The sequence below is a fragment of the Artemia sp. Qi Xiang Cuo genome, chromosome 12, assembly GCF_049724085.1.
Source record: "Artemia sp. Qi Xiang Cuo chromosome 12, ASM4972408v1, whole genome shotgun sequence".
Lineage (NCBI taxonomy): Eukaryota > Metazoa > Arthropoda > Branchiopoda > Anostraca > Artemiidae > Artemia > Artemia sp. Qi Xiang Cuo.
The window spans coordinates 58,009,896-58,032,653 of record NC_142805.1 but is presented as its reverse complement, the minus strand read 5'-3'; the positions used below and the strand labels follow the sequence as shown (position 1 = coordinate 58,032,653).

General features: G+C 35.0%; 1 protein-coding gene across 1 annotated transcript in view; it reads right to left on the bottom strand.

Annotated features, from left to right (window-relative positions):
* The window catches only part of LOC148946333 (protein Wnt-1-like), a 53,508-nt gene that overhangs the window by 26,644 nt on the left and 4,106 nt on the right, over positions 1–22,758 (bottom strand). The window contains exon 2 of the mRNA XM_089098380.1: positions 5,562–5,839. Within this exon, the coding sequence (XP_088954506.1) occupies positions 5,562–5,839 (278 nt within the window). The remainder of the gene's footprint in view (positions 1–5,561; positions 5,840–22,758) is intronic.

Here is a 22,758-nt window from a genome sequence, read left to right as displayed (position 1 = left end):
TATGAATATCTATGGTTAAATGGAAATTTATACAACCATGTATATACAATTTCTTAAACCACATTGGTTTGACATCCATCACATAAAGAAAGAAAAACGTCCTCTCGAAATATTCGCTTTGTTGTATTTTTTCAGTATTTTCGTTTGGCCTTTAAAAACCCCATTTTTGATCGTTTTCTTTCTTTATGTAACCATATATATCTTAGAAAAATAATTAGAATTTTTAGAATGTCCTATGAATATCTATGGTTAAATGGAAATTTTCATAACTATATATATATCTTAGAAAATAACGAGAATTTCTTGGAATATCCTAAGAATATCTGGAAATTAGGAAAAATCTGGAATTCCATTTTTAATGAAAAAGACCGCCATATGTCTCTGAGAATCAGCTGGTTGTTAGTTTTGAGCTTTTACGAAGGAAAAGCATCCTGTCAAGTTTTAATGATTTTGCTAGTTTGTTTTCAGTGGTGAATCCAGGGGGACCGGAGGGACCCCAGGCCCCCAAGATCTTTCCCGGCCTCCTCATTTCTTGTCTTTTTTCTTTTCCTATTATTTTTTTAGAATAAATTTGTGAGTTTTGTCAATTATTGGCACCTTTTTCACATTGCCCGCCCCCCAAGATTGTATCCATTGGCACCCTTATCATATTGGGCCTCCCCCAAGATTTTGCTCTATATTCAACCTTGTTTGTTTTCACTGCTAAACATGGTAACAGTGACAACATTTGATATTGCTCTCAAAGCTTCCTATTTTTTTTTTTTTTTTAACAAAGTAAAAATCTTAGGAGATTGCAGTTTTGTAGGTTTGAAAAGACCTGAAATGGGCACAGTGACAAAAATTATTTTTATTTCGATGTCCTTGGTGGTGTACTTGAGCATTTAATTATTTTTATAAGATTTTGTTCTTAAACAACAGCTTTGATGTTTATATTTCATTCTGATATTACCCAGTTAAAAACAAAAGGATGCCCTATGCCCTATGCATTGCGAAAATGAGCTACAAAGATTCCCTTATTTCTATCCACTAGCTGCGTTCGCCGAGGCAACCTCGCTTCCCAGGAAGCCTGGCCTTCTTTTTTTACCAAATCCCCTGGAAAAATTTGTTGCCAAAATTACCCAAAAAATTAAATAAACTATCCAATAGTTTTCCCATTTCCTGTTATTGGTATCATTTACTTTATTGACCTCTTCTTGTTTTTATTAATCATTTTAATTCCTTTATAAATTCTGCTAGTTTAAATTGCCTTATTCTTTTTCACATGTTGACCCACGAATATATCTTTTTCTTTGATCAATATTATCATATTTTGTCTTCTTTTTTGGTTATGTTTGTTTTAAAGTTTTATTCTGAAGTGTGAATTTTTTTCCATTCTGGCTTGTCATAGCCATTTTTGGCCCTAAGTCTTATCTTATCTAAAGGCATTGTCACAATGAGATTTTACTGAGAGCAAGATTTAGCTAGCGCTAATTTGAGCCAATCAGATTTTCTATAGATTTTTTCTGATTGGCTGAAAAATTCTAGAAAACATTCTGATTGGCTAAACTCAGCGTTGGCTAAACTCCCACTACAGTAGGCCTTAAGTAAAGGTAGCAGGGGCTGGCTTGGTTATAATTAAAAGTTTCAAGGCTGCTAAGCATTTTAATTATTAAAATTTCACCTTCACAACAGTTCTGATATATTCCTTGTTCCAAAACCGAAAGGGTGCAATTTTCTAACTTTCTTCTAAGGAGATTAGCAGAATAGAGGTGTAATTTTCTTTGAGTCAAGGGGCTGCTGCCTCCCCCCACCTGAAATTTAGTGTCTTTAAAGATCTTGCCAAAACTAAGATATGCCTACATAGTTCAAGCATCTACAGAAACAGATCAGTTGTCTTTACTATACCTTTGCTTTTACGGCACTATATGGCTCGTTTTTATTTTTCAGTGTCATTTTCACTTGACTTGGGAAGATCAGCGCCAACTTTGCCTCCCCCCCCCAAGGATTCTGTAAAAATTACGCCAGTGATGCAGAACGGTCAAAGTAGGTAAAAAAAAATGAGTACCTCTAGGTGAAAGAGTAGCAACCATAATTGTATGTACTATGCACCAAAATGAAGCCACATTATTTAGCAAGACACTGTAATTTTTACAGCCTTTTTTCTGATTAGGATCTTGGAGCAAAAAGTTCCTGTGAAAAGCTTAAAACCCTTATTTTTGCTCTCCTGTATAATTATGAAAATGATATACATGTCATTCTATTTGTTCGCGACGGTGTGCAATTAAACAACAAACGTGGTTAACAAAATACAACTTTTAAAGTAGATTCTTTCAGGGTAGTTAATTGGGGGTGACAGGGGAGGGGTAATTGCACCCTAAATATGATTTTTTTTTCTTGTAATTCCAGTCAATAAATTGAAAGATACCCCCTTCTTCTGATTCAGAAAAAAACGATTCGTTACTTCATTTAAAATCTAGAAATCCCCCCCAAAAATACACACGACAAACGGAGCTACCAGAATAACATTTTTTGAAGATGCTTGCTACTTAATTCAGTCTCCTGAGTCAAAGAGATACATTTGAAATAATTCACCCCTTATTGACAGAGGCTTATTGACATGGTATATGAGGACAATAAGGTCTCCAGACATATTATGAGGTTAGGGCACTCCAAATCAATTATAATCGGGCATCAATTCAGAATTATAAACGTAAACTTGTAGAAATAATTAGAAATAATGCAGAAAAAGACCTAATTTGAAGCTATTTGGTGGCCTAAATTTTGAACGATGTGTCCAGTCGAAACCTCGGTTCATGATTGTTTTGCCATTTTTTTGTCATCAAATTAGGTTGCAGAACTTATCCTATCCAGAATCAATGCGTAACCCTTGCTGTAGTACGGGCTTGCGTGTAATACTGGTTTTAAATTCGCTGTTTTAACCACATTCATTTTAATGAGAAACAAAAGAAAATTTTCAGAATTTTTTTTTGGAGTTTTCTGAAAATTTTCTTTTGTTGCTCGATAACAAGGGACGGGGACGTTAAACTGCTCAGGGAGAGGCAACTATGGTGAAGCAAGAAAAACACTCAATTTTTAAGATATTAATAATAAGCAAAGCGAAGGACTAATTTCTTGAATGAAGGGGATACAAGCAAATCAATCTTCATCACTTAATAGAGTTTTTTGGGAGGGGCGACATAAAGGTGATTTGGAACGAAAGATTTTTATTCAGCCAACATGTGACTAGAAACTTGAAATAATTTATCTTATTGACCAATTTTCCAACAAAATTATGTCTTAAATTACAGCAACAAGATTTCATCCTTATAATTTCTGTTTGTTTATTTATTTTATGTATTAATTATTTTTAATTATTTAGTTCATTTAATTACTATTAACTACTGAACGTGTTTAGGTTCAAGCCAGCAAACAGATTCTTGCCTGTGAAAAATACCAAAACAAAATGTTACCCACAAAATTCAAATTCCGATCAAGACCGCAGATACACCCCCTATTAGCTGATATTGCTATCATTAACACTATAATGTGCAATGACATGGTTCGTCCCGATTATACCACCAACATAGTTGAGGTTATCTCTTCAAATTTAACGCGCTTAAGCGAATCTTCTTTCCCATCGAACGCAATGCCTACTAATCAATGGAGATGTTGTAAGGAGGTAGCAACTGAATATACCCGGATGTATAATACAAATAAGGAAAAAACAACTATTTAAACCGTAAACGAAGGCATCAAGCTTAAAGTTAAGGAAGTTGTTAACTCAGAAAAGGATAAATATCCCCCAAAGCCATTGGCGCTGTAAGGGCGTTGAATCGATATTTCAGCGTAAGTCTTTTTTTTTACAGGGACAGGTAGCAGGCCTGTCAACCAGCCTTACAGTAGCTGAAGTTTTCTATATAAATATTTCTCTTTTTTTTTTAAAGATTATATCATTTTACTATTGGTCCAAAGATGTACCTGTTTCAAGGGGAGGGAGAAATTAGCAGACGAAAATAGGTGATTTGAAAAAGAAATTTAGGGAATCGGGAAGGAAATGAAGTTAAAAATTCTCCAGGATAGAATGTATCAATAAATGAAAATTTTGTTAAAATTTGGCCCGAAAATTTTGCGAGAGACAGGGTGGGGGGGAGGCTAATCAAAATTTTGCCCCAGGCACAAACGAGGCCATAACCGCCACTGGCTCCCCTCCATCCCCGAATGCTCAGCTGTCTCGATTAGATAGAAGAAGAACTGAATTCTGGGAAATAGAGGTCATTTGTGCTACCAGAAGTATCAACGCCTTGTAATCAAACTATTTAATCCGATTAACACGGTACATTTCGTAAATTCAAATGATTTTCTGAGGTGTGAAATACCTTTGAATAGGACGTACACATGAGAGCTAAGACTATTCGCAGTTATATTCAATACTTCAAAAGGATATGTGCCACATGAGATATTTTGTTTGAAATATTCAATAAAGGATGCACAAAGAAGGGAAAACTAATGAAAACGGTCCTTACTAGGGAAAGAACTGCTCACGGGACTGCAGCCAGCCGCCCACATGGTGATTTTTTCATTAGTAAATGTTGTAAATCTCCGAGAGGCAGATCTGGCAGAGGCAGAGGTAGATCTTTCCGACATAGTTTTCTGATCCATATTTTTAAATGCTGATGAATTCAGCAACGGTTAACTTTAGATTTTGAATATATCAAATTATTTTCTGAACTATTTTGAATCAAACTTTTATATTCTTCAGGGTTTGTAGGCACTGTATCTTCTATTTTAAAAGACAATAAAGTATTTGTTTAAAATAACTCTAATTCTGTTTTTTTAGTTGTATAGCATTAATATGCAATTTGGAATACCATATTAAAAGAAATGTTTGACACAAAGAACTTTCCAGACAGAAATTGTAAAAAAAAAACAGGTCAAATATATTTTTCTTTCCGCTAGGATAAATCTGTATGGGGTAGGAGGTAACACAACTGAAAAACGTTTGCCTCTGATTTAATATTAATTTTTCAGATTGAAATCCATGGAGCCATTTTACGGTTTCTTTTTCAAAACCTGCTTCATCAATTTGACATGGCCGAAGAAAAAAAGCGAATCTTATTCCTAGCTGTATCTTTTGAGGGAAAAGACCAAAATAATATCGTCGTACACCCTATCGCCCACCCTACCCTTTACACCCTCAGAAGCTTATGGTTTATCAAATTCCAACGTAACATCAGAATTTCAGATACCACGTGATGTGGCAAATGGCAGGTCTTGCTGCAAGCTCAACTTAGAAATCAGTACCGCACAGAGAGCAGACCATGAGAATCAGCTGACAGTATTTTATGATAATATTATCAGGGGGAGAGGCTAAGGAGTGGACTAGGCATTACATTCCCCCCCCCCTTCTAGAAATCCAAGTAATATAAAACATACCAAATTTCTCAAAATTTAAAATCAGACACTGGTCTGGTAAGAAAGTTTTTGCTTTAATATTCTTAGAAGATTCCTTCGGGATTCCTTCCCCTGGGAAAGTGACTGTAAAATCACCCTGGCCACACAATTTAAACAATAGTTTTCGTTACCTTTATCTGTAATCTTTCCAAAAAGACCTCGACCTTGGTTAAACTCCTGAGTTGGACAGTTCCATCTTCGGTTTTTGAATTGGTGCTTACACTCCGAGATTGCCTGCCGTGCTCCTTTCACTAGTGTCACGACCACCCCAGGGTGTTCTCGGACCAATCTTCGTTGTTTTCGCCGTAAAGTGGCATGCACAGCCGGGTCTAAGTAGGAATTCATATAAGAATTCTCTTTCAAAGAATTCGATATGAGATTCGATGGCTCTCCAGCTTTTGCAATTCCCCTGAAACAAAAGTTAGTTAAACAAATTCTGAATGAGCCAGCTAAAACTGAAATATACCTGATAATAGATAGGGAACTTTCTCAAACGTAGACAAGGGTTTTTCTGAGCGTTAATTAGGAAGGGGGTTGCCAGGTCGCAACTGACCCTTTATTTTGAAAAAATGCCTTTTTGGTGTTTTCATTAGAAAAAATCGAAAAAAAAAACAAAAATATAACCCCTCCATTCACATTTGAAAGGTATTCCTTTTTGTATCTTCATTGAAAAATCAAAAAAAAAATTCCTTCCTCCTAAGTTTTCGTGAATTACTGTTACTGTTCTTTTTGAATGAAAATTTTAACGAAATACAAAATGTTTTTTAAGGATCTTTTATTAGGTTTATTATGAGAATATTTCTTAAAGTTTTGTTGGAAACTCGGATAAAATTTTTTCTGACTAAAAACTGGAAATTGATGAAATAGTCAATATCCAATTCATTGAACAATCCATAACAAAAGAGGGTAAGAGAACCTCTTGAAGAGGGAAGCTCTCTTTACTCCCTCCTAAGATGTTCCGATTTTCTTTAAATCATTTCTTACAGCCTCTTACACCCCAATCAGTGACGACCTGCTTTCCGTTTGGCCACAGATGGATGGCCGAAAAGGACGATCTTTGGCAATATGTCATCGTTTGCAAAACATATCTTAGCCATCTCACCCTTTCTCTCGTTATAGTCCTAGAAAGTGGGATAGAACCATATTAAGCAACAGTAATTCAAGAGACAATATGTCAAATATGCTACTCAAGATACCAAAAATTTCACTGCGGAATGTAAAAACTGAAACATTGGTTTAGGATACAGAAGAATCCTAATACTACTACTACGGCCAAAAACCCCTCATTACAGCATCAAAACACTTGATCCGAACAGTGTTCTCCTTCCCCAGACCCAACTTATTCAAAGCTTCACTCTCTACCCCTTTCCATGAAGTTCTAATTTCCCTTAAGTCCTTTCTTATGACTTCTTCCCAATTCATTCGCGGACAACATACTTTTCATTTGGCTCTAGATGGATTGCCAAAAAGGTTAAAAAGCTTGAAGTGGCTTGGCTACGTTTTACGGAAACGTTTCATGTTTTCTACAATGATAAATGCCAAAGCACAGGCGCACAGGCGGTTGCCTACATTATTTGTGCTTGCTACAGTGGGGTCAATTCCTGAAAATCAGGAGAAGAATGGGCAAAATGTATTTTTTCCAAATCCAGGGGGAGGGCAAACTATATTTTTCAAATTTTTCGTGGGTGCAAATTTTTCCTTTTTTTAGTGAAAGGGGCATTTTTAAATGAAAATACACCAGAAGGGATTTTTCTAAATCTGGGGAGAGGAGGGCAAAAAGATCTGGGGGGTAAATGCACTCTGCTCCCACTACTGCTAATTGGCTTAGCTGACATGTCAACCGTTACATTTATTGGTTAAATTTTAGGTAGGAGTGTTTGTCAAAAACTTTGTCTGGTGATCAGCTGTGATCCGTAAAAGAACGCCCAAAAAGGCAATTTTTAAAATAGTTTTAACCCGAGAAAAAAGGATAACTGCATAGTCTTGTGGATGTAAAGCACAGTTTATATAATTACCCAGTAAGTTTACCGCAGATGATTTCTGGCTCTTCATTCTCGGTGCGAACAAAAAGCTCCTCCCACTTACTTGTGCACTTATTGTCCACTTATTGGTTGAGCCGGCCAAGTGGTTTTGTCAGTACTTGTTCCGTAGGTGATTATTCTTAGTCTACCCGTGAAAAGATCTAATGCCGCTTATGTTTATAGGTTCTCTGGAGCACTCGCACCTCGGTCCGGGTTTTTATAATGGGTGAGATAGGGAAAGATCATAGGCCTACTGCTAATTATATAAACTGTGATGTAAAGCCTCATCATAACTGGTACCATGTATTTTATCAAGTAAAAAGTATATCCTATAATGCTATTGGCACATTAATTTTTTTCCATAAGTGGGAACTGAGCCCTCAGATCTTCCCTCTTCTCCGGCTATCAGGGGCGGATACAGGATTTTTTTTAGGGGGCGCAAAATAGGTTGTTCCGATAAACTTGCGTTAGGAGCAAATTTATTTAACGCAAACTTGCGTTAATTAAGTAAATTACACTACTTTAGACTACGTTAAAGGGGAGGGGCGCGTGTCCCCCTCGCCTTCCCCCTGAATCCACCACTGCTGGTTATAGCCTTATATATGCATAAAATGGTGATAAGGCACAAAAAGTTAGCATAAGCATCAAGGCCGTATCCAGGGAGTGTTGCGGGATTGAATCCCCCTCCCCCCACTGAAAGTTTTGTCTTGGTCTTAAAAAAGTAACAAAAACAGTAAACAAATTTTTGATGCGTTTTGCAAAGTTTTTTGTCCCACCACCCCTTCCGTAAAAATTGCCCCACCCCCGAGCAGAAATGCCTGTGTATGCCCTTGATAAGCCTAGTATACAATTAAACTAACATAAAAATAACAAGCAATCCAATCTAGATTCAGGTATTGTCAACCTACCTCCCCCTTGCGAAACGAAATTAATTAAGAGACCAAAATCGTGCTGACAATTTTCCTAGGTCTCCTGAAATAAGACAAACTATGTTCTTCCTTGGAGGCCGTGTACTAACTACGGTGAGATACAAAAGGGTATTCTAGCCTCGGCCTCAATAAGGGGAGACCCCCCATATTTTTTAAATAAGTGACGATGCTCGACATAAAGGGTGGCATATCTTAGTGTATAAGTGGCACCTTTAACCACGGGGTATCCTGTAGGTACAGATTACATTAAATAACTACCCGTTGACAATACAGGCCTACTCAATCACTTTACCTAAGGGGATGTCAACTCTTATAGGGGATTTACTTTTCAATTATGGGAATCACTTAAATAGACCCTTGAAAAGATACGTTTTGTTTCGATTATTATTCTAGTACTGAAGACTCGTCCAATATGTGAATTGTACTGTGACTATAGGCTCTTTAACACTTGTTTGCGTGTGTGGCGGGCCGTATCCGGAATCTTTTCAAAGATGGGAGGAGGTCTGAGTGGGGGGGCGGTTAAAAAAACGTACAAAAATGTGTTTTCATGCATTTTCTTACGTTTTTGCGAGTCAGACAAATATTTCGGGGAGGGGTATTTTAACCCCCTAGTCCCTCCCCTGATCACAACCTTGTGTGTGTATATGTCTATGTATCTTTAAATATGAGTGTTTATGTATTTGCATATTCGAAAAAAATTGAAGAATATGGATTGTAGCTGATTTTGATGAAAAAAGAACTGTTCTGGGGATTCGAAGGGTAAAATTAAGGCCTCTCCCAACTAGACAAACATAGATTGGTATTAAAACACAAGATTTATTGTTATCGAAAATGAAACTATATCGGCCTTGAACTCTAATGTGCCTGCCCTATCTACGACTAGGCCAGATATAAGTCTGCATCCTTTTAAAAGAGGGCGTTCTTTTATAGCTTTTCAAATCGTGTTCTTTAGACGCTGGACTTCTTAAGTCTTCTGGATCTTCCACGGTGAGGATGGCAACAAAATTTGCTGGCGAGGTATTGCAAAGCCGTTATACGGCCATTAGAGCAGGGAAAACATCTATTCTGCTTACGAGAAAACCAAAATCTGGAGGGTCCGGCATCCTAATGATGCATCATTATTATTTTTTTTATAGCCTTAGATAAACTATCGTTTAGTCCTATAAATAGAGTCAAATATTTTTTAAACTATGTACAGTTCATTTTTAAAATGGGGACTCAGCTACCAAAATTATTCCAAATTTCTGGGATGCAGGTTGATGAATAGTCGGTTCCGTTGGCAAAATAATATTAATAAAGCGGTTCATCCCAACGTTTTTAGCAATGCCCTTTGGTAAGGATAATGGCTACAAAATTGGAAAGTTGAATAAATGCATATATTAATACTAATGTATTTTAAGTTTCCAAAGATGTAGGGCATTGCTGCTAAAAAGATATGGGGCACTTGGCACAATGTTTGGTCATCTGCAAAAGAAAATTCAAATGTCGTGTTGGTATATATAAAAGAATTCCTGATGCAGGGTCATGTGCTGGGGGGCTTCAGGATCAACCCCCCCCCCGAAATCCTGAAATTTCTTGAGTTCCTAGGCACTTCTTATTCAAATTATTTAAAAAAAATCTTACTGCCCCCCCCCCTGCAAAAAAATTGTGTGATTCTCTGGACCGATGAATATCAAACAAAAGAAATCGACTCCGGGTGGGCTTGAACCACCAACTTTTTGGTTAGCACAACCGTAAATTCTTGACCCCTGATTGTTGCATTCTCACAAATTGGTAGCCAAAAATTAGGTAATCTGAAGTCACTCGCTTTCAGAAGATTAATTTCTTCAGGTGACAATTTAACTTAAGTTGATATGACTATGACTTATGTAGTTAGCATTTCATTTGATACGGTTGAAATATTGCGGAACGAACGGAAAACTTGATTTTTCGTTTGTATAGGAGGCAATTTAGGGACATTAGTTACGTACAAACCTTACAGTGAAGTGTGTACAAAGTTACTAACTAATTGAAAGTGATGTAACATCACATTAATCATTTGAAAAACAACTAGAGAATCATGCTCAACAATGAAACCTGATATCCGATGTCCTGGTTGCATCTTCGGTAAAAGGAGCTCCCAGGATTAGCAAACACGAAATTAGGTTATATAAAATCTATTAATTCAGACAGGAAGGAATGGGTACATAGGCAGGGAGTAAGGGTCCAGCAGTTGAGAACAAAACTTTCATTACATTACCCTACGTCTCTAAACTCAGCGAGATTTTGAAAAAAACATAATCTCTCTGTTTCTTTAAAACTGAACAAAAAGTTGAACACCACTGGGTAGTGGTGTCTAAAGAGTCTCGTGTTCATGTGGGAAATTTTTATTGGTATGACCCATCAACAACTAGGGGAACGATTGCATGAACATAAAATTTCAATAGATAAGTCCCCGAGACTAGAAAATAAAAATTATAAATTTGATTCAGCTTTGGCCCTGCATATTTTCGAAAATCCTGAACATTTAGTTGTTTTTGATGAGACAGCTTTAATATCTACTGTAAATGGCCTACCAGAACCTTTTAAAGAGGCAATTGAGATAAAAAAAAATATATAAACAGAAATTTGGCTATAAATAGAGACATAGGATATATTTTCTTAAGCCCAATTTATAACAACTTAATATTAAAAGACTCAATCAATATTTTCGCCCAGTCTAATTTAAGACAACCTGTCCGCATATCTAATGAATATCGAAATTGCACACAGGTGAAACCTATTGCAAAGCAAAGAATATTTGTTGAATCAAATTGGTGAATTCTCATACATTGATTTCTTACTGGATTTTTTTATTCAGTATCTTTTCTCCTCTTGTCAAATTCACTTCGAAAGGTTAGATTTTGTTGTTGTTTTATCTCTTTTGTTTTCTTTTTTGAGCACTGAGGACGACTTGGCAAAGTCTTTGTCGAAATATTTGCTTGTTTTTTGTCTTCATATTTTGCTACTGGTTGACAAATCCTCATTTTCTCACCTATTTAATTTTATTTTTCATTTATTATATCCTTTCCTTCCTTGGTTTTCATACGACGAATAAGAAAACTTACAAGTTTTGCTTTGGTTGAGAAGGTAATACTAATAGAATTGTAGTTGTTCAGCTTATGACCAAAACGTGCAAAGAATCAGTCATTGTAACCTTTTTGAGCCGTGATTCCCTATGTGGGATGCATGTTCCATCGGCGGAGTATTGCAATATTTCGATGGGCCATGGGCAGGACGTGCGCCCTTTGGCTCGCTATGCTTTAGAGTCTTGATTAAAAAAAAATTCAAGTGAATGACGTCATACATTGTATAAAAGGTTGATGACGTCAATACATTGTACAAATGGTTGATGCCGTCATACATTGTACGTTGCTCAAATTATATATTGCTAAAAAGCTTGCATAAAAAAAGCTTTATTGTTCAAAAAGCTTGCTTCGGTTGAATACCCGTAAAATTTTGAACAATAAAAGTTAAAAATCACGAGGGGCATCAGGATTTTAGAAACAGCTAGGTGGGGATTGGCCCAAAATTGGTTGGAAATCACTGCTAAAGAGTCACCTGATGGAGACGGTAGTGAACAAGTGAATAACAAAGGCATAACAACCCAACTGAAAGAAAAATATTAGCTAAGAAAAAAAGAACATTTTGATTAAGAGCTTTTATCTTCTTAAATCCCCAAAAGGTGACAACTTTCAGAGATCACGTAAACCAGGTGGCACGTGCCAAACGTGGTGAAAGTATTCCAAGAGTGGAAGAGCTGTGTAAACTGTTTTTGAGACTGTACCGAGTATTTTTGGGACTGTCCAAAGCATGGCGGAACTGCGCTGCACATATAGCGCTCTGAGATATATACCTAACGGCGAAAAGTGGGCAACTCCTGGGTAAATCTGAAATTCAGCATTATTTTTTATTTTTAATATTTTTTTCATTCTTTTAAGTTTGCAATGATGACTTCTTGCTGATTGCAGAAATTAAAGATACCAGAATGCCAATAACACCCTCTTCAAAATCGGATTTTTTTTCGTATCCATGACCATAAATTTAGGTTCAAAGTTCCAATTTTTGTTCAAAGTTTTGTTGACGTTAAGAATTAAAAAAAATATGTAAGAGATATGTTATGGTAATTACATTTGCTTTTTACTCCTCGAGGTTTTTCTTTTGTTACTGTTTTGGATGATCTTCGGAGTGTTAAATTTTGTGTTTGCGAGTTTATGCATCTCCACTTGTGGAGGTGTAGAATTGTCCTGTTGAAGTACGACTATAGCGTTTGAATATGTACTCTTTGTCTATTTTTGATTTGTTATTCCCTGTAATCTGAACTTTATTGTTTATTTTACTTGTACCGGGCTCCTAGAAGCTTAAAAGCTAACCATATCTTACATATTTTGTGCCTTGGTTTTCTTTTTTTCGGGTAAAATAAACTGGATTGAAGTGTTTTAGTTGCGGTATGTTTTTCTTCTGTGGATCTTTAAGGCCCAACGCTCTGTGTTTCAACATTTTTTCTTTTTAAGTTCTGTCATGGCGTTTCAATTATGCTTAGATCTTTCACTAGACAAACAATAGGCATAAGAAAAAAAAAACCATAGCTTCAATTATCAATTACCACTCAAAGGCCCTTACAAGGGACTGAACTCAAATCTCTTCGTCTATATCACAGTTCATATAATTATCCAGTAAGCTTATCGCAGATCATTTCTGGTCTTCGTTCTCAGTGCGAACAAAAAGCTCCTCCCACTTTTTCGTGCAGTTATTAATAGCGGGTTTCCACTTGTTTCCGATTGTTTCGCGTAAAGTGCATTATTCGTAATAGCGGGTTTCCACTTGTTTCTGATTGTTTCGCGTCTGACTTGTCTACCCGAGAAAAGATCTGATGCTGCTTATGTTTCTACGTTCTCTGGAGCACTCGCACCCCGGTCCGGGTTTTTATAATGGGTGATATAGGGAATGATCATACTGGATAATTATATGAACTGTGGTCTATATATTTGCAGAATTGTGAAACGAAGAATTTCCGATGTCAGAACGTCCGGTGGAGCGCCCGGGCGTTCAGAAGTCAGAACGCCAAGACAAGACCAGAGAAATGAGTTTGTAGTCAAAGCAGATTCTGGGGCATTGGAAGTGGGTGAAATTAGAGAAAATATTTTAAGTTTTACAACCTTTTGTGATAAATTGGCCGATAATAAAAATAAGTGGAAGAAAAATAATGCATAAAACTATTCTGTAAGGATGGATTTCTGTTCAATGAATCACATTGCCAGGAGCCTAATAATACAAAGCGTGTTAGCCAGGGGATTAGAAAAGGGGCTTAGAAAAGGGCTCATTTTGTTTATGCAAAGTATTTATTGTATGCCTTAACAATACCGCTTAACATCTGCTTGAAGTTGTTTTGTTGTTCAACTGTTTTCTTGTACTTGTATTGATGGGGCAATAAAAAGTAAGGTAAATTTAGCTTTGTTACCTAGGAGGCATCTAACTAAAATACAAGCAAAAATAGTTAGTGAGACTATTACTCGGTGTTGGAAGAAGAGGGGACCGGAGCTGTGACCACTTGGGACGTACAACTAGATTTCAAAGTTATAGGCCTACTATGCAAAGTCATTATGAAAAGGAACCATGATTAGCTGTACTAAAATAAAACAAAGTGTTTTTTCCTCTTAATGTGTAATTCTATAACTTTGAATTATTTTTGTTCAGTAACAGTAATGTAGACAACAGTAGTATCCGCTAGGGAGAACAGAGGGCAATAGCCCCCTCCTACAAGACTAAGCGTATACAAATATTTAAAAGTGTTATAACACTCGGAACAATGTGAAGCCTCTCTGAAAAATAAACCTCTCTGGATTTTTTTTTGAGGGGGGGGGGGGGGGGTAGGTCAGACTCGTATAAAAATTGTCTGACTCATAAAAACGTAACAAAAATGCACATAAGCAAATTTTTGTGAGTTTTTTAAAGTTGTTTTGGACATCTCCTCTCCCGAACACAAGTACTGGGTACGCCCTTTTTCATAATTAACGCTATTTGAATAGAACTGTTCACAGAAAAATTCTGCTGCACCTGGCTCTTTCTTTAGTGTAGCACGATTCTTTCGATATTAAAGACAATATTGTATAGATATAAAGCTTGGGAACAAAGACTACATAGCTCATAATGAAACATAATCTAGGAATGGGCTTTTCAATATTTTGCTTTCTCTAAAGGTATATTGCCAAGTGCACGGCTTAACTTTAATTCTTTTAAACATTGTTCATGAATTTGTGTATTCAGTGAAATGAATTTATCCAAAACATAATGAGTTGAGGTATTTATGAGGGTAATCAATTTTATTGTCGAAATAATTCCTTAATCTAAACAAAAAATGTATAACTGAGACTGCCAGAAAATGCATAACAAATCTGGATTTGTATTTACGTGAAAAATGCCTACGGTCAGCCCATCATGACATGCATTGAACTGCTGAAATAGCTTAGTTTCTCTTTCTGAAATCCACTTATCAGGTTTAAAATATAGATTTACGCAAGTCTATTTGATGATTGAGGGGGGTCATATCTCACAGAGGTAATATTTTAAACAAAAATTGGAAACGTGGCGCTTCTAAAGGTATAAGATGCAGTGGCGGATCCAGGGGGCGAGGGACACTCTAACGTATTCTGAAGTAGTATAATTTACTTAATTAACACAAGATTGCGTCAATTAAACTTGCTCCTAACGCAATTTTATTGGATCAACAAATTTTATTGGATCAACCTATTTTGCGCCCCCCCCCCTAAAAAAATTCTTGGATCCGCCCCTGGTAAGATGTGTAAAATATTTTCTAGAAAAATTGGCTAATAATAATCTTGGGCACCCTTTTGAATGACCGTACATCAAACAATAACCTGTACGTAAAATGTGGACCGACCCTAATTGCTAAGGCTACAATGACAGAAAGTTTAAAAAGGCTAGGCTAGGTTTCAAGGATGAAAATTTTTTCTGGAGCCAAACGAAAAACAGGTTGCCCCCCCCCCCTTGGGATGCGAAGAGGTCATAAGACAGGATTTAAAGGAAACATCACAGAAGGGGGCACAGGCAGGGGTGCTAATTCAGGAAAATGCAGGATAAGGGGTTAAGGATTTTTTTGGTTTTTATGAAGATACAAAAAAAGATATTTTTCAAAATCATAGGGGGGGGGGGTTCGATTAAAAAAATTAAAATACCGTAAATATTTTTAATCTGGAGGACAATTGTCACCCCCCTTGCCCAAGCGTGTGTAGCTGTGTTGTCCCCACACAGTTTGGTGCTGCAATGAGTTATTAGTAAAGTAGTAGTAGAAGTAGTTAAAAATGCAGTTAGTAAAACTCGAACATTCAGTCTTCGGAATGGTAGTTTTGTATTCTATACTAGAGCTTCAAGCCTCAGATAAACAATGCCTAGCACAAAGACTCAAAAGTTGAAAAAAATAGCTTAAATATGTGCTTAATATTTTTTAACCTATGTAACTAAATTTTGTATAAAACCATACTACCGTGATGGTGCGCCATTAGACTTTAAAATGAAAGTTCAATGTTTCGGTTTTATATTTTACACGATTCTAACAGAAAACTTTGGCACTGGTGCATTATGCGGGCACCGCGAAGAAGTCAAGTTTGGTTAATGCTAATAGAATAAGATAAAATAGGATACATAAATAGTAGTTTAGAAACAAATTTGGGCTATATATTTGCAAATTAGGGTGGCGGGGGGGGGTAAATCATAGCATATATTAAATACCTAGCCTAACCTAGGTACCTTTTTACCCCCTAAACACAAAAAAACAATCGTTTAAATATTGTAACTCATTGAGAAACCATGGCTTTGCGATCATTTATCTATAGCGGTCTCTTGCAAATAGCCCGTTTGACGGTTTCGAAAAACATTTCTTGACAGTTTTTCGAAAAACCTTTTATTCGAAAAAAAAGGAAGCTCTGTTGTTTTTGTGTTTTTTTAAGCATTGGAAATGAAATCCTTGAACTGTGTTTGGTGAGTGAATTTCAAAATTCACCATAACAATGTAAATTACAGTTAGTGCCATCTCTTCCTTGTTAGGATAATTTATTAACAGAAACATCCGTCGTGATGAAAAATGTTCACCTTAATATAATTAGCTACAAATTCAAATTGAACAGCAAACAAATAAACAACACTTCAGTTTCGGCATAATGATGACAAAGGCTGTCTTGACATGAATGATTTTAGACATAAATTACTCGTTAAGTGGAACATATTCTTAAAAATGAGATTGGAGTGGCAATAGCGCAACCAGCATATTTTATTCGGCAGGGACGGTGGCGTAAGTGTCATCAGGAGTCTTATGTTCACCACAATTTAAATAGGAGTATATCTCAGTACTTTGTTTTGATAAGACTTTTTGTCTTATTGTATTTTGTCTTATATGATGTCTTATTGTTAACCAGGTCACCCCCCCCCCCCCTAGCAAGATCCAGAAAGAGTAATGTCCTGAGATGGGTTGTTACTTAAAATATCTAAGAAAATTTACCTAAAATACCTTTTGAACTGTACGCTTCCCATGAATTCTTGAGAAGTTCCTTATAATGTCTCCTTTTTTTACTTATAATTTGCCCATTTTTGCCGTTATTTTAAATGTGTATCCCCTCCTAAAAAAGTTAGCCCCGCCTGTTCCTGAAAAAAGTTCATGGGAGAGTGCCTGCTTTAGGCATGCAAAAACATTTTCAATTAACGAAGAAAACATTAAAGTATGTTTTCTAAATTTTAAAATTTCTTGTGTTGTTTAAATAGTTTGTAAATTGGTTCTCTATTTTTTAAATTATTTTTTTAATTAAGCTGTTTTTAATATCATTTACACCTCTAAAATTAGTTTATTGGTTTTCTTAAGAAAATGTTTTCTTAATATCGAAGTCATTTGCTACTTATTTATTTTTTTAGAGTTAGGAGAAGCAATCTTTAGAAAGCCCCCCTTTTAACCACATTTTAAAGTTTTACTCTTTTTTTGCACATTGACAAAGATTATTTTAAATGTTTTGCAAAAATCGTATGTTTCCAAGCTAATTTTGTTTAGCTTTAATTAGTTTTCTTTAGCTTGAAGCTAATTTTTTAAGCTTTAACCTAGTTTTCTACTAGGTTAAAAAAAAAAAAAAAAAAAATAGTTTTCTAGGTTACTTTAATTTAATTTTTTAGGGTTTTAGTTACTTTCTTAAGCTGAGTAAATTTCTTAAGCTTTAAGCACTTTTTTAAGGATAGTGTATTTTTAAGCCTTGAATCTAAAGGGCATGCAAGAAAGTGCGCACAAAACCCTTAATTATCTTGTGCTTTTTCTACTTCTTAGAAAAAAATTTAACGGAATGGAGCTACCACCTCCCTTAAAGATGTCAGAAGAAAACTGGCGCTTAGTTAAAGTAGCGTTCACACTTATGTCTAGCTAGGCTCAAGTACATCCCATTTCTAGACGTGTCCGGCGTATCGTGTCTGACACGTGTCTAGACGCGCAACATCTTTGTCAAGAATCCAGTTCGAGAATATTGAACTATGTGCCTAGGATCTGAAATTTCTGCCAATCTGGAAGCTACTTTCGACACTATATTCATCATTCGCGCTAAAAAGTACTACAAATCTGACTAGACTTTCACGCCTAAACAAGTCCTTAGTTGATCTATGGTCCGGCACAGAATCGTTGCTGCTGGAACGACATATGAACGCAACGTGAAGGAAAATTGATCGGACAATGAGTTATGAAACTTGGTTCAAAGTTAGATATTCAGCATTATTATGCTTTTAAAATATAGTACTTTAAAAGTAATTTAAAGTATAACAGCCTACTACCTGCAGAGTACTTTATCTCGCTCAGGTTATGCTGACTATCTCCGAATGGACACAGAAAACCGGTTTCATTACAGATCAAGAACGAGGTGTGGTCGCTATAACACGTAAGCTCCTCCTCCCTTAAGATTTTTTGAAGAACCCCTCTCACCCTGGAAGAATAAAGTGCCTTCATGACTTTTTTTAATAAAGCTGCATATTTTGTAACGCCATCTAAACATTTTTATAAATCCCCATAAATAGAAAAAAAATGATGGTAGCGATGCATACCAGCTATATAGAAATTATTCAGGCTGCATAGAATTCAGCTACGACTTTATTCGTTTAAAGGCGGCTTAGAACCACCTTTCATAGTTTGCCGAATGGCCTAAGTCATAGTTTTTTATATTTTTACCACATCATATGAACAAAAATATTTGCATCATTGTTGAAGCATTTCGCTATTAAAAACAAATTCATCCTAAACAGAGAGTTTATGATCAAAGAATTATTTAAAAATCTTTCTGAACTTCCATTTAATTTTTCTGTAAAGATTGTACCTTTAACAATATTGGGTTGTACTACCAGTGGTACAAGTACAACAGTTTGAGAATCCTGTGTCCAAATAACAATTTATGATACAATGAGTTACAAAACCGAGGGGTCACGCACTTCCCATCACATAGTGAACATACCAGAGCGCCAAGTGTGGTGCAAAGTTTCGCCGCACTTTGTACAGTCCTCGTAAAACTTGGCCCAACTCCGCCATGCTTGGCACTCTTTCGGCACGCACCATCTGGTGAACTTTATTAGCGAAAGTCGGCAACACCCCCGTATGCAAAACTAGTTTCGACAAGGGATAATTAATACTGCTTATCCTCTTTAAAATACAGTGTGTTTTTACTGGGAAAATAAACATACTCATTGGCAGACAATTGCACTGCCATCTTGATTTCTAGCGCTGAGTAATATTAGTGTATTTTATTAAGGATAATAGACTATTTTCTACTAATTTTTTTCGTATTATCAATGTGTGAGTTTGTTGTTGCTTTTCTCGACTCTTATAGTGTTACATTTGCAATGTACTATGTGGTGACAAGCATTATGGTACTGTATGCATGCATACATAAATATGAACAAATCCCAATGGCTTTGCACTTTCACTTAAATCAAAATTTTCCCATAATTTTAATCTTATTTTAATTCAAATAACTCTAATTTTTGTTTTAGTTCAAATAAACCTAATTAAAAAATAGCTTGGTTTCAACAATCAAATTATCAATCTGGATGGATTGAACTTTTGCTTATGCACCTTTATAGGAATACAATACTGAAGAGATGGGGGGGGGGTCAAATCTCCTCAAAGACTAGGGAACCACATTCCCTAATCTCTTCGTGTTTGTGCCTGCGCTCTAGTCTCGAGACAAACCTAATATCACTTAAATCTAAGGATACAGTATTATTTTGTATCCTTAGATTTAATGCACAAAATAATATATTATTATTTTGTTTGACTACTATTTGCCAACTACAGTGATTTCCCCTACTGTTTAGATGACGCGCCTAAGACATTAAAAAATCCGAAAACAGCGATTTAGAAAAAAAATTGACCCGCTCTATCTAAAATAGTAATTAAATCAATTAGGAATAAATTTCTGGGGATTTTAAGTAACGATTTTTTTTTCAGGTAAATGTCAATTTAAATAAAATACTAATAATTTAATTTTCAATAAAGATGTCACTTTAAACAATTAAAATACAATTTAAATAAAATAAAATTTCCCATCAATTGAATAGACAAAGAATGTATAAGCCAAAAGCTGAATAAGCCATAATTCGCGAATAATAGCGAATACTTCACTCAGTCAAGCGCCTTTTTGTAATTCTTCAATCCTGCTCAAAGCCTATCAGATTCTAGATAGGCAGCTTAGATATGTTTCTGACAAAGGGGTTAGCAATGGCCATTTTACGCTCGACCAAACTTGAGGAACTCCGTAAAGTTATAACCCCACTGCATTCAAGTGAGTAATCAAAGGGAATAATTTTCTTAATATACTATGCAGAAGAAAATTTAAAAACACAAGATATATATATATATATATATATATATATATATATATATATATATATATATATATATATATATATATATATATATATTTATATATATGTAATTCTATAGTAATAATAATAATAATAGTCACATACCAATCATAATAATATGTAATAATAATAGTTACCATGATTTTAATGATGAACATTTAAAAAAAAATCATTTATGTAGCCAAGATTTAAAAGTGAGGAATAGGAATTAAAACAACCCTCAACACATTTAATGTACTACTGCCACTACACAGTCATTGCATTGTTAAATAGTCTAATGCCAAAGCAGCGACTAATACTCCCCTCCCCCCAAAAAAACAAGAATGCCCCCTCACCCCAACCAACTCCCTCTCATCCCCCTAAGAAATCCTCAAATACTTATCGTTTTTTTATTGTCTCATCCCAAACCTGATATGGGACGTCCAATCTTTTCTTATGTCACCTTCTGGGCTAGATAGCTAGCCATTATAGGTTTGGGCATGAGGTCTTTGCCAATTCGATGGCATATGCCCCATCAGTGGCTCTGAGGGAGGTAAAGTTTCAGCTAAGGTCCATCCGGAGGGCATGACCAAGCCACCTATGCCACGCTTTTATGATACATGCGCTGGGTGAGACTGGGCCACTGCATCCCTATAACTTCACGTTTGGCACCACATCGACAAGCATCATTCCAAAAACTGTCCTTAACAGTTTTCCCATGAATATTAAAGTAAATCTTCCATACGTAATATTGGGCAAGTTAATATTACTAGTTATAGAGATAATAAATGTTAACAGTGGAGAACGAAATAATAATATAAAACTTTTAAATTAGGGGTTTGGCAAACACAATCTTAGAACAAGAGAAGAGCTCAGGGGGCGCTAAAACAAAAGATAGGACGGGGGGAGTTAAAGATCTCTTTTCCTTTTTTACTGAAGATATGAACAAAATCTGTCTCTTTTAAATCTAGGGAGGACATTTTGTTGTTTTTTGGACTTAGCAATGAAAATATTATAAAAATGATTTTAGATATCTAGATGGAGGGGACAAATGTCCCCCTTCTCCCCAATAAATTGGCACCCTTGAAAGAGTTTTAATGTGTATTTTTCTGTACAGGCGGCAGAGCGACGATACATTGCATCACATTCATTTGAACGTTCATAATAATCGACAGAATAGAATTAAAATTAAGAAAGATAATAAGCGTTGGTAATAGCCAAATTACAACATAAAACTACAAAATGACAAGGCGTTACTTAGCGATAGAGCAATTTAAGGTATTTGGGAAATATAGGTTTATGGCCAAAGAAGATTTTTTTTTTTTTTTCTGCACATTATGGGAAAGCGATGAAAAATTGCAACACCTTCACTCCGCAAGACATGACGTCACCATCCTAAGGAGTTGCATTCCGTACTTCGTTTGCAAGCTTTATACCCAAAATCACTCTTTAAAAATCTCCCGGAATATATTTATATATATGTATATATATATATATATATATATATATATATATATATATATATACAAAAAAAACACACACATATATATATATATATATATATATATATATATATATATATATATATATATATATATATATATATATATATATATATATATATATACATATATATATATATATATATATATATATATATATATATATATATATATATATATATATATATATATATATATATATATATATATATATATATATATATATATATATATATATATATATATATATATATATATATATATATATATATATATATATATATATATATATATATATATATATATATATATATATATATATATATATATATATATATATATATATATATACATATATATATATATTATATTATAAAGAAAAGTAAAATTAAAAGTAACAAAAATAATAAACATTATTAATAGGGCAGTAAAACAATTGCATAAATTAAAAAAACGACAAATATTATATTTAGAGTTTGTGAAAGTTTAAGGTTGTTTATACAAATCAGTTTCTACGAACTTAAAAGAGTTGTTTTGTGCACTTTCCTGTATATTTTGAAATAAAAAGCTCAAAAATATAGTGATTATGAGATGAGGAGCTGCTAAAGAAAATTACGAGTTAAGGAGTAGTTAAAGCAGTGAGATATTGAGAACCAGAGAGCTCAGTCTGGTCATCATGTGATTCGTTCAGAGGTTAAGTAATTCCGAAAAACACAAAGAAAAAAAATTAAAAAGAATATAAGATTCTAATTCTAGTTTCCAATTTTTGAAAGTTAAAAGAAAAACTTTCGCTTAGTTCGGAGATATCAGAATCTTATACATCAAGGTCTTAGTGATTATTTCAAATTTTACTGAATTCACCCTCTGTTTGCAATTTTGACAATTTGTAACCAATCCCTTGCCCCTGTAAATGTTTGCATAAGTGCCCACTTTCACAACTAGAATCCAAACAATAAATATGTCTTTGACAAAGAGGTTCGTAAT